At 38.4% G+C, this 14092-nt stretch overlaps 1 protein-coding gene across 3 annotated transcripts in view; it reads left to right on the forward strand.

The window, feature by feature from the left end:
- LOC140815005 (protein SUPPRESSOR OF QUENCHING 1, chloroplastic) overlaps positions 1-14092 on the forward strand; it is a 70999-nt gene that overhangs the window by 35504 nt on the left and 21403 nt on the right. For all 3 annotated transcript variants that reach the window (XM_073174101.1, XM_073174099.1, XM_073174100.1), the window contains 2 exons: positions 10279-10401; positions 11664-11861. In XM_073174101.1, the coding sequence (XP_073030202.1) occupies positions 10279-10401; positions 11664-11861 (321 nt within the window). The remainder of the gene's footprint in view (positions 1-10278; positions 10402-11663; positions 11862-14092) is intronic.

Raw genomic sequence — 14092 nt, forward strand, 5'->3', positions numbered from 1 at the left:
TTCCTCCTCTCCAGATTGCTAGCTCTCAGCCTCCTACTCGTCCTATCGTGGCGTGCTAGAGCCAAATCATCTAAACGTATAAGAGACTGAGGGCGCGTGCGATGTCGGGGACTGTCTAGCTGAAATGTCTCTCTATGAGTAATCGAAGCTACACTCTTACGGGCAGTTAAACGTATGCGAGCCATTTCCTGGAAAAAAAAGAAATGCTCAGAATATCAAAAATAGGACAAAATAAAATATCAGAGTCATATAGAGTCAAATAAAGAAAAATAAATAAAACTTTTCGAAAATTTCCAAAAATGGAAAGTTTCGAGATAGATATATGGATTCGAAGCATATGTCGAGCGGATTCCAGAACAGTTGACGGAATCGAATTCGGAGTTTCCTACGAAAAGTTATAGGAGTTACGAAACTTTCCTAAAACGGCGAAATCGAGGTTTCGGAGGCCTAAACGAAGGAATTTCGCGATTTTTCGCTGGAGCTCCCGATTAGGGTCGGGAGTCTTGATCGTTGGGCCGTTTCGGAGGGGATAGCATTGGCCGATTTATAAAATTCCACCGAAGAATTTTTTTTTTTGTGACAATTTCCTTCCCCAACCGGATTATGAACCTGGCGGCTCTGATACCACTTAAATGTCACGCCCCGAGACCGGGGTTAGTCGACACCGGCGTTATCTCGCAATCACATAATTACAAAACAACTAGCCTCGTAGTACAGCATATACCAAACCAGTTTATTTTCATAAATTTCCCAAAAGTTCAACGTCTTTACAACTCAGAAAGAAATAGAAACATGCGGAAGCGTAAATACGTAATACTGAAATCATAAGACTGAATAATCGATCGATCACGAATTAGACTGCTTCTTCACCATCCCCAAAAGTATTCTTGCTCCTCATCCTCAATTTGATTCTCATTCTTATCTGGGTGGGAGAGGAATGGGTGAGTATTTTGGGGAAATACTCAGTAAATGGGGGGGCCAATCGTGCATGAGAAATATCGAGGTTATACATATACACGAATTATCACAATTTCAATATTTAGCATGTCGAATCAGATACAAAAAACGGATACAGCACTGAAATCATCTCATTTTCTATGGTCTTTAACTGATCAGTCCCCTATATGTTACTCCTCTAAGGGGCGAGCTTAAAGGAACGGTTATTATAACCCACCGCATCAGGGCCTAAACAAAGATTTCAAAGTTCGGAATTTCCTTTACCATTTCTAAATCGAATCATTACAGTGCTTTTACAAATACTCAACATGCTTTCAGTAAACGAAAATTCCAAAAAGGGTTACATACGAAGCAGAACGAATATATCATGCCGATATAATTTTCAAGGTCATAGCTATTTTCGAAATATATTATGCCAATTGAAGTAGTAGCAAAAACCCACTTACAGTATTCTGACTGCTCAAGGAAACGTAAACGTAAACGTGAACGGTGAGATTGCGGCAGAGCTTTGTTACTAGAGGGCGAAGAGCTTCGAGATTACGGTGCTGCTAGAGAGGATTTCGAGAATTTGGGTGTGTAAGTTTCGAATGAGGAGCCCTCCTTTTTATAGGCGCAAATAATCTTCTACAAGGTAAGCTCTGAAGTCGCTCCACGAATGATGCTGCGTTGATGGCTCCACGAATGACGCTGATGGCTTAATCAATGGTGATTGCACTAACCTCTCCCGGATGAATGTGGCCACTTTTTGGTTCAAGGTGCTCACTCGAGATTTATGCTGAAATGGAGTGATTTTGGCTGTATGAGTTCCTCCACAATTGGTGCACTTCCATAGTGCACGGTCTTCACAATTTTGATTTTGATAGTCTATGGAAAGCATCAATTACCACTACTAGGAGAACTATCAAAACATAATGTTTGAATTGTTGTACAATTTAAAGATTTGAGTTGTATATGTCGAAATAGTTAAGATTTGATAAAGATTTGATAGAGGATCCTATATTAATGGTAAGATAGGATATTTCCCATATATTATTGGTATAATAGGATATGATCTTGTATTATTGGTATGATAGGATATTTCCCAGATTTAGTGGGATTTGATGTTTCTTTGTTGACCTATATAATGTGTACTAATCCATGTCTTTAGAAGATAAGAAACAAGAGAATTATTTCTCCTTGTATTGTCTGTCATACTGTTCTATATGGTATTAGAGCTTCTAGGTTAGAATCGGCCATGAATTTCAAAGCAGCCATGGTCGGCGCTAGTTCTAGCAGTGAAGACGTCGGTTCAAGCAGTGACGGTGAAACTCAATGTATCTCATAATTTTCATTTGATATTTAAGTATTTAACTATTTAACTTCTTGCAAAAAAAAAACACATACCAGGCGCCATTGGTTGGTCTTTGTTATTCCTTGCTCTAATGGCAAATTCGTTGCCGAACAATGACTCTGAGTTCTTATATACCGGCAACTCTTCCATAATAATCTTATCCCTCACGTCATGGCTTGGAATCAATCTTTGTATGCATGCAAACAACCCATTTGTGACTTCTGCATCCGTCTCAACTTTCGGATTTTGATAGTAAAAATATGGGATTAAGTAGTATCCTGCTGCGTGCAAAGGATGATGAAGCTGATTATCCCATCTAGCATCAATAAATTCTAACACTTTTTTACATTTCTCTCTGTTGTTATCAAAGGACTTGAGAATTGTTTCTTTTGCTCTGTCCATAGCTTCATAGATATAACCCATCGCTGGCCTTGTTTCATTATCGGCAATGCGAAGAACCATCACTAGAGGACACATCACTTTAAGGGTGTATGTCACATTATTCCAAAATGAAGGCTTGAAAACAGTATCATTTGCCTTCTTACCCTTTATATCATTTGACCATTTACTTTCTATCCACTGTGTTGATATGAACATTCTCTTCAAAGCCTTTTGTCGTTTGTGGAGGCTTTGCAAAGTGAGAAATGTAGTAGCAAAACGGGTGACTCCATGTCTTGCCAGCTCTTTGTTTCCAGTAAATTCTCTCATCATGTGCAAAACACCTCCATGATTGTAAATGTAACCAACAAGAGCAATTGCTCTAGAAATAGTCTTCCGAACCACCTCAATTTTGCCAATATCCTCTAGCATCAAATCAATGCAATGAGCAGGCCAGCACATGGAGTCCAAAACAAATTCGGTCTTTTTGCTTCTAGAAGTTTACCTACAAAAAAAAGAGTACAAAACAAAAAAGAATCAATTTATGTTATATGTAATATAATATCCAAGGAAATAAAATTTCAATACTTCACTTACCAGCTAAAACATAATTGATGCCATTGTTTGTAATCATTTGCACGACATTTTTCTCTCCCACACGCTCTACAAATCTATCAAGCAACTCATATAACATGGTTCCAGTCTTGACATGGGCGGATGCATCCACAGATTCCAAGAACATTGTTCCTTTGGGTGAATTAACCAAAAAGTTGATCAATGTTCTATGCTTCCTATCAGTCCACCCATCAGACATAATTGAGCAACCATATTTCTCACATTCATCTCTGTTTTCTTTCAACAACTCATTTGTGTAGGCAATTTCTTTCTGTAAAAGTGGTACCCTCAATTCATGATAACTTGGTGGTTTCAAATTCGGCCCGTACTGACCTATGGCTTCAATCATTTCCTTGAAGCTATCTAAATGGGCAGCATTGAAAGAAATCGCAGCTTGATACATGAAACGAGCTATCTTTTGAACTGTTCGATCTCTAAGCTCTTTATCACAAGCATCGTTTATGTTTGTTTGCCTCAATTTCCCCCCTTTGGTTTTCTTCTTCGTGATAAAGAGATCCATCGGCCCTTTAACACTGCCACTGCCACTTCCACTTCCAGTTCCAGCCTCCTGTATGGAAGTCAAACTTCTCTTTTTGCTTGGTTGCACATCTTCTTCATCGTCTTCATCTTCATCGATATCACTAAAGCAAAAATCTTGCTTCATTCCACCGCAAGCTCTCAATGTTTGCTTCTTCTTTTCATTCATATAATTCAGCAGCTCATCACGGACACTTTGAGGACACTCTTTGCATTTTCTGACATTTTTTGAATTCCCAGCAATATGTTGTTTGGCTCGAAAAATTCCTCCATTGGACGTGAAGCCACAAAACCTACACGTCACACTAATAGTATCATTTGGATTTTTCAAATAACAATGCTTCCAACCGGGGTCTTTCTTATTATCCCCATCTGGTTGTGTGTTTTCTGATTGAGGATGAGAAGCCATAATAGGCTATTTTTTTAAAATAAATGCAAAACAAAAGCCTGAAAGAGAAGAATCTGCCCTAAAAATAGAAGCCTGCGGCTGTGGCAGAGAAGAACAGGTCCAGGAGCTTCAATCTTCAATAGGCAGGGGAGAATGGTGTGCGTAGAAATGGCAGGGGAGAATGGTGTGCGGCAAAAGCTTCGATCGGCAGGGAGAAATGAGAATATGTATCGACATGCAAAACAAAACTAGGCTTTTTTTAAAAATAAATTACTTGTGGGCTGAAATTAGTTATGGGCTTATTTAGTTGGGCTTTGGGTCATTAAAAAATAAAGGAGAAACCTGCTTATGCGATGCGATCATCGTTCTGCAAAGAGGCGCAACGCCTGGAACGCCTATCGCCCGAAGAAAGACGGCTTCAAGGCGCTAAAGGCGCTCGCCCACCCATGCATCGTCGCCTGGTTGCCCATAAGGCGCTGAAGCTCCGCCTAGCGCCTGAGGCGCGCCTAAGGCGCGCCTTTGACAACTATGGTTCTATGGCAGGAATTGGACCTCCTCGATGCAGATGAGTGGGAGAGTAGCAAGGACTGTACCCGCTACAAGGCAAAACTAGTCAGACATAGGATCTTTGTCTTCCTTGCGGGATTAAACAAGGATCTGGATGAGGTTAGATGACATGTACTTGGGCGAAAACCTTTACCCAACCTTCGGGAGGTATTTTCCGAGGTCCGACGTGAAGAAACTCGATGCCAAGTGATGTTGAAACATTCTGAACACACCATGGAGTCTAAAGGTTCGGCCCTTGTAAGTCGAGAGATGGGGTCTGATGGGAGACCATTTTGCGAGAAGTGCAAAAAGCCATGGCACACTGTAGAAACATGCTGGAAAATACATCGGAAACCAACCCATCTTAAGAAAAAATTTGGCACCAACAGATGAAATATTGGTGGTCTAGCTCTTCAAGCAAGTGGTGAGGATTCTGGATTGCCCTCTACCTCCTCAGATTTTTTTCCCTTCACCAAGTAACAGTTAGAGCAACTATTCCAATTGTTCGATTCTAGACGTGATAAATCCAAACTCTCATGTTCCTTGGCCCAGACAGGTATTTATCGTTGTGCAAATATTGCTAATTCGACCATGAACAGTGTCTGGATTCTGGATTCCGGAGCAACAGATCATATGACAGGTTCATCGCAAGTGTTATCCTCATATATTCTGTGTGCAGGAAACCAAAAGATTAAACTTGCTGATGGCTCTGTTGCAGGGAAATGAACCGTTGTTAGTCCTCGTCTTTGATTCTTACAAATGTGTTACATGTCTCTCTTCTATCATACAATCACTTGTCAATCAGCAAACTCACCATTAATCTTACGTGTCGAGTCATATATTTGTCCTCTCTTTGTGAATTTCAGGACCTAGCCTCGGGGAAGATGATTGGCAATGCTAAACTGGTTGGTGGTCTCTACTTTCTTGCTGCCAACTCCTTCCTTGGCAGACATGATCCAGACGAGTGTCTCACTTTTGTTTCCCACTCAAATGTCGATGATATTTTCTTATGGCATAATCTGTTAGGTCATCCGAACTTTATATATTTAAAGAAAATGTTTCCGAAGTTGTTTATCAATAAAAATAGTTCTACTTTGCATTGTGAATACTGTGAGTTGGCCAAACATCATCGAGCTACTTTTTCATCTCAACCTTATAAAAAGTCCACACCATTTACAATGATTCACAGTGACGTTTGGGCCCATGCAAAGTAAAATGCTTGGTGATAAACGATGGTTTGTGTCCTTCATTGATGATCATTCACGTCTGACTTGGGTTTTCCTTTTGAAAGATAAGTTTGATTGATGCAGGGGTCACATTTCAAAATTTTTTCCAAATGATTCAGACTGAATCCCACACTAGGATCAAAATTTTTCGGAGTGATAATGGGTGGGAATACTTTAACAATATACTTGGCAAGTTTTCAAGAACAAGGGATCATTCACCAAAGCTCATGTCCCCGTACACCTCAACAAAATGGTGTGGCTGAACGAAAAAATAGACATCTCCTTGAAGTTGCTCGAGCAATTAGTTTTGAAACCAAAGTGCCTAAGTATCTTTGGGGAGAAGCAGTTCTAACAGCCACATATTTGGTAAAAAGACTACCATCTAGGTTTTGAATTTTCAATCCCCTGTAAATATTTTCCAAAAAAGTTTTCCCAATACACGCCTTCTCACAAAAATCCCTCTAAAAATATTTGGCAGTTTATTATTTGTTCATAATTTTGATCCTGGATCCAAAGGCACGAAAATGTATCTTTGTTGGATATCCTGTAAACCAACGGGGGTACAAGTGCTTTGACCCTGTTACCAATTTTTTTTTTTTTATCTCCATGGATTTAACATTCATTGAAGGCAAGTCCTTCTACACGCCGCATTTTTTGGGGGAGTCTAAAGATAGTGAAGATGATGACAGCTCAACTGAGCCTAACTTTCACATAGAACTAGGAAACTATGAAATTTCAAACTTTAATCAATCCGACATAACATTGGAAAAGGTGAGAAACGGTTTAAAGGATTGGTTTATACAAGGAAGAAGGATGCAAAGAAAAGGGGAGACCCTATCATTCAACAATGCCATGAGTCAACTTGTGGACTGGATCTTGAAACTCAGAATGATGCCTTGACTACTCCTGAAAACAACATTGATCTTCCCATTGCCCTGAGAAAAGGTACCCGATCATGCACAAAACACCCAATTTCAAACTTTGTATCTTATAAAAAACTGTCACCCTCCTATTGTTAATTTGTCTCTCAGTTAGATGCCATCAATATTCCTAAGAATGTACAGGAAGCTCTAGAAATCCCTGAATGGAGAGAGGCGATTTATGAAGAGATAAGAGCCCTAGAAAAGAACTCTACCTGGGAGAAGGCTGACCTACCAAGTGGGAAATCTGTTATAGGCTGTAAGTGGGTATTTTCCCCAAAATACAATTCTGATGGATCTCTAGATGGTACAAAAGCACGGTTGGTTGCTAAAGGCTTCACTCAAACATATGGGGTTGACTACACAGAAACTTTCTCTCCAGTGGCGAAACTCAATACAGTTCGAGTCATTCTCTCTACTGCTGCTAATCTTGATTGGCCACTAAATCAGTTAGACGTGAAGAATGCCTTTCTAAATGGTGATCTAGAAGAGAAAGTGTACATGGAACCACCACCTGATTTACTGATCAGTTTAGACCAAAAGTGTGCAAGCTAAAGAAATCACTCTATGGACTGAAACTGTGAGGCCCGGGGCCGAAGAGGGCGGGGGGTGATCGCCGGTGCCATCAGTTGCACGGACAATGAGCGGCTCCTGGCAGGCTTCTAGGTGGAGGGAACATGAATGAACCGACCACACGGAAATGAGAGGGATTCTGAGACTGTTCAATGTAATGGACTGTACAGTTGAAGATGGCTTAAAAGATTTGATTTGTACTACTCATATCACGAAGGTGCATCTTCTTTTCGGTAGCTCATCACATAAGAACTCCAAAGTTAAGCGTGCTTGACTTGGGGCAATTCTGGGATGGGTGACCCCCTGAGAAGTTTCCTGGGGTGCGTGTGAGTGAGGACATAAACACGCTGGAAAGACCCGTCTTGATATAGTGAGGACAGTCGTCGAATCTGGGGCGTTACAGAAACAGTCTCCTAGAGCATGGTTCGAAAGGTTCACAAAGTTTGTGAGAAGACAAGGCTACTGTCAAGGACAATTGGATCATACCCTTTTCACAAAAAGGTCCAATAGTGGAAAGATTTCAGTGTTAATTGTCTATGTTGATGATATAATATTGACAGGTGATCATATAGAAGAGACAAACATGTTAAATAAAGTTTGGCAATAGAGTTTGAAATGAAGGATCTGGGGCCGTTGAGGTATTTCCTTGGAATGGAGGTAGCAAGGTCAAAAAGGGGAATCACGGTGTCTCAAAGAAATACATTCTTGACCTCCTGAAGGAGACAAAGATGAGTGGATGCAAATCATCAGATACACCCACAGAAGCCAATAAGAAGCTAGGAGATATCAATAATGGTGCTGCAATAAGAAGCTAGGAGATATCAATAATGGTGCTGCAGAGGATAATGAAGATATCAAAGACTGGTCGGGAGATTGATGTCTCTTTGTTGACCTATATAAATTGTACTAATCCATGTCTTTAGAAGATAAGAAATAAGAGAATTATTTCTCCTTATATTGTTTGTCATATTGTTCTATAGTATCATTATTATCAGCTATTATTTTCAATAAAACAACAAGTGCTTGATCTTACAAATTGGTATCAGATCTAAGAACACATATTTGATTTCCATGAATTGCAAGATTGGGCAAATATGGGAGAGAAAATATTGGGAAATAAAAATTGCCTTGTCAAGAAAAGTGATCTAAACATGGCATTTGGACTGCTATAGAGTTTAAAATATTTGAGTTATATCGTTACCATCAATTATAGTATCTAAAATATGAGCAGTTCTGTACCCAAGCACATTGGCACAACAGCCATTCACAATGCGTACTGAGGATGAAGTTGAGCAGGGGCTGTAGGCATGTAACAGTTGCAGATTGCCTGTCATGTGGTCTGAAGCACTGGAGTCGATTATCCAAAAGTTGGATAATACGCGCTCAGTAATGCAAAGGAAGAGAGACCTATATGGGCAGCACTTCCAGCGCCCATTATTGAGGAATTGGTGGTAGGAGCAGCTTGACTCGACAGCTTACGGAGCATCTCAACTTGGTCTTTGGTGAAAGGCTGAGAATTTGATGCATCAGGTGTCTCGAGCAGATTTCCAGTTTGCAGGTTTCCCATGGATTCTCCAACATTTCTCCAACGTAGGGTTATTCTTGCATTTGTCGCATCATATCGTTCTCCGATTTCCAGATTTTGAAACCCTTGTCATCCTTCACTGGACATTTAGATGCTCTTGATAATAAATCATCCTGCCCCTTTCCACATATAAACATCGTAACTGATTGTGACCATTGGAGATAATCATGGCCATTCAATTTGTGATTTGTGATGGGAATGGCTGTGTTATTGGATATTCCAGCCATGTTGTGGGTAGATTTGAGGGCACGTCGGAAGAATCACTTGAAGCGGATGCCATACCATATTTCGTCATTGATCGTTCAATTGCTCTGATACCTTGTTGTAAAAGATGGAAGAGACATGGGATAGGGAAATCGGAATTCTCTTACTGTTCGATTAAAATAAAATACAAGATACATATTTATAGATCTTAGTCAACCAAACCCTGGACTCTAGGACTCTAATCTAGTGAAGATAAAGCAAACTTTGAATTACAAAAAAATATGGAATCTTTATTCTAACAACCAAGGGTGCCGATAATATCATCCAACAAAGAGTAATCTCATAACATAGTAAATTAATGTCATCTTCTATGGACGATTGGGATTAGAGGAGAAGTTTGATAGTGGTACTATTTGTACTTAATCGTGCTTACCTATGATCTAGGTGAAGACAAGCACACAAGAGGATTTCTTGGTGTATCAAGTTACAGACTACGCAAAGAGCATGGAAATAAAACATTTAATCACCAGCTTGAGGAAAAGTGTTTAATAACTTGGATTTGTTATTAAGAAATAAGAATTTTTTTCCCAAATTGCTGGGATTCATTCACATTCATTGTGTTGTTTGTTTTTACAGTCTTTGGTAGTGCATAGTAATATGAAGTCAATATTGATATCCTTGTTTTTCTCCCTTTTCTGGACTACTGGCCCCAAAAAACATGTGCAATGGGAAACTTGTCTCTGGCATTTCCATGATAAAAATTTCTGCACTCAAATTGGAGAAACACACTGGCGTTACCTAACTCTTTGATCATGAAAGTTGAACATATGCCTTAATTGTCACACATTATATAGTCTTCGGTCATGTTCTAAACATTTTAATTTGATTGAATGTGGCTTACCCTACAAGTATTCATTGACGTGCGAGATTTGTTTATGTTTCGATTTTCTTTGCTAAGCCCTAAAACCAATTGAACTATTATTCACGATAATGATTCACTTTGAATTTCTACTGTCCAGGTTGTCAATGATGGTGATATGTATTTATGGCGGGAGCTTGGTGTGAATTCATGGCCTACGTTTGCTCTTGTTGATCCTAATGGCAAGCTTATTGCGCAAATAGCAGGTGAAGGTCACCAAAAGGTACTTATTGTTCCGATATTTTCCATTTTGCTTCATCTGCTCCTTTGATACTTGTGACTACAGTGTTTTATTTGATCTTGTTCATAGGTAAAATGCTTATTAATTTCACAATATTACTCCGTTAGCAAGGAATGAGTATACAAAATTTAAATAATTTAAGTACCTTTAATGCGCTATGCTACATCCATGTGTTGTGAAGGTGTTGTGAAGAGGACGATCAAGAGAGAAGTATAGATGGTAACAAAAAAAATTCTTATTTTGTTAAGCTTTTAGTTTGATTTGTTTCCTTGCAAGATTTAGGTATTTTTGTCAACACATGTCCTATAGACTTTAATTTCCATACAGCATTTAGACCTTGAGCCTAGGAGAGAAAGCAAAAAGGTTTCTGACTCTATCAACATCACTGCTATGAAAGAAAATACAATGACCTACTTGAAATCTTTCGAGTCAATTTGTCAAGTATTCAATCAGTAATTGAATGTAAGTTGTTGGCTAGTCAAACCTAGAAAAAATCTAATTTCTCAACGTCGTAACTTTCGTTTTGTTTTCTTGTTCTCATTAGCCATGTGTCCTTCCATCACGCCCCCTCCTTTTTTTCTCCTTTCGCTCCTTACTATAAAACATACTGTGGAAGAATGACTTGTTGATCATGACCTATTTCAAGAGCAAACTTTTGCGGTGACTGGTTGAGACTTGAGCCTCAGTTTGTTTTTACATATTTGCAGTTAGAAATTTCTATTTCTTTTATCTTTGTTGGAAGAATTATTTTTTCCTGGGAGAAATTTTGAGTTGTAAAGCGTTGTTTGTTTTTATATATGTTCAGCATTATTTAATTTTTGCTAGTGAGAACTTAACTCTACACAATTGCTTGATTTCATTTGATTTATCTAATCCAATAGTGACACAAAGATTATAGGTTATACAAGTCTATTTTCTTTCTGTTTCCTCATTTTTTTTATATGGACTTATAATAATGACTGCTAATTTAATTGGTTGAACTTGGGTTATTCTTTTAGCTTAACTTCCTATCCAAATGAAAATTAATCTCTTTTCAAGTGAGGGCACCCTGGAAATGCTACTAAAAAATAAATATATTTTTCTTTGTTAGGTGATCTTGTTGTGTTCATTAATGAGCAATTTCGGAAAGAGGATTCCTCTACTTTCTTCCATATCAACTGGTCTCTTTAAATACTTGATACATTTTGTAATGTGACCTGTAATGAAATATTATGATGCAATTTCTTTGTAGTTTTTTTTCCTAGGATCTTGATGATTTGGTCAAGGCAGCACTAATATATTATGGCACGAAGAAGATCTTGGACAACACACCTATCCCCTTGAATTTAGAGAAAAGCAACGATCCTCGCTTGCTGACTTCCCCATTAAAATTTCCCGGTAAACTGGAGGTTGATGTTCTCAACAATCGACTGTTCATTTCTGACAGCAACCACAACCGAATTGTTAGCTCTCTTTTTCTCTCTCCACACACACAAAACCGCCCAGCTGCACTTCACGCACACATTTCAGATCATTCCTACTGTTCAAAAGAAGGATATACCATGAGGTGTCATTTGTTTGAATATGATGATCCTTGTCTGTTGTTTAAGATTAGGCTTTCATATTTGCATACATATGTGTGTGTGTATTCCTATTTTGTAAGGTTCTTAGAGAGGTATAGAAATTTTCATTGGATACATTTGGTTATCTTCAATTTGTATACTTAAAATTTTCTCTTTACGTGAAGTTTTTCACTAGTTTTGAGTATTCCCTGTAAATCTTCTATCAAATTATTTTATAATTTTTGCATACTTTTCACACTTTTTCTTTACATTATTACTACAGAATGTCAGTCTTGATAAGATAGACAGATTTTCAAAATGTTGATTTTCTCTAGGATGTGAGAGGGCTGGATTGTATGAAAATTTGTCATGTTTAGCTTGTATTTTCTTAATACTCTTACATATCATATATTGTCATTCTCGATTCTACTTCTTTTTCTCTGTCTGTTGCTTCTCCTATTCCTTTTGTTTTTAATATTGCGGCAAATGTCTGATGCATTCGATAACTGTAAAAAATCAAAGAATAATTTCTTGTATTATTTTCCAATAACTACATGGTATTTATACAACATTCTAAGTTATTTATAATAGAAACCCTAGATCTTAATCCTAGCAATCCTCTGATTTAATGAAATCAAATATACACCTACATCAATCTAAGACACATATATCAATTAAAGATTTACAAGATATTATTTATACAATCTTCCAACATAGTCACAATATCTTCATTTTTTTTACCACTTCCCCTCAAGCTGGGAAGTAGACATCTTCCATTCTCAGCTTGGAAATAATCTTCTGCAATATTGTACTCTGAAGTCCTTTTGTAAGCAAATCGACAAGTTGGCCATTTGAAGGAACAAATGGAGTACAAATCAATCAACTTTCTAGCTTCTCCTTTATGAAGTGTCTATCCACTTCAACATGCTTCATTCTGTCTAGTTGAACCGGATTATGAGCAATATTTATGGTAGATTTGTTGTCGCAAAATAATCTTATCGGCCACTCCCATCTAAATTTTAAGTCATCCAAAATTATCTTGATCCATAAAAGTTCACATATTCCCAATGTCATTGCTCTAAACTCAGCCTCTAAACTCGATCGAGCCACAACATCTTGCTTCTTGCTTCTCCACGTCACTAGATTGCCTCCTAGAAAAGTACAATATCTTGAAGTTGACCTTCTATAAACAAGAGAACCTGCATAATCAGTGTCAGTACATGCCTCAAGGCTTAATCCAACGTTTCTCTTGAATAAAATGCCCTTGCCCGGGTTTGCTTTTAGGCAATGCAGTACCTATAGACTGCATGTAGGTGTACTTCTCTGGGATCATGCATAAATTGACTTATATCCCCCACAGTGTATGCAGTATATGGCTGGTATGAGCAAAATAGATAAGCTTACCAACCAGCCTTTGATACCTCACTTTGTCGACCACGGGTCCATCATTGTCATCACCAAGTTTGTGGGTAGCATCAATTGGTGTAGGGCCTGGTTTGCAAGCTAGCATTCCAGTTTCAGACAGTAGGTCCGTGACATACGTTTGTTGTGAGATAAAGATCCCTTTCTTGGAATGAACTATTTCTATTCCAAAAAAATACTTCAATCTCCCAAGTTCTTTCATCTCGAACTCTTTTGCCAAACAACTCCTCAAAGCTTGTTTTTCATCTTCATTGTTTCCAATCACGACTATATCATCCACATATACCAATAGGATTGTGACTCCCCCTGAGTCGGAATGTTTAGAGAACAAAGTATGGTCTCCTTGGCTTTGTCTGTATCCATAAGCAAGCATTGCTTTGGTGAACCTCCCAAACCAGGCCCTTGGTGATTTTTTAAGGCCATATAATGCTTTCTTTAATTTGCAAACTTTAGAGCCCTCGAAATCTTTATCGAATCCTAGAGGAACATTCATGTATGTTTCTTCTTCCAGGTCACCGTGAAGGAATGCATTATTTACATCAAACTGTTTTAAGTTCCAGTTAAAGTTAGCTGCTAAAGACAATAGGATTTGTAATGTATTCATCTTGCCAACTGGAGCGAATGTCTCTTGATAATCAACACCGTAGGTTTGTGTATAGCCCTTTGCAACAAGTCTGGCCTTGTACCTCTCCGTGAGCCATCAGATTTGT

The sequence above is a fragment of the Primulina eburnea genome, chromosome 15, assembly GCF_022965805.1.
Source record: "Primulina eburnea isolate SZY01 chromosome 15, ASM2296580v1, whole genome shotgun sequence".
NCBI classification, from domain to species: Eukaryota; Viridiplantae; Streptophyta; class Magnoliopsida; order Lamiales; family Gesneriaceae; genus Primulina; species Primulina eburnea.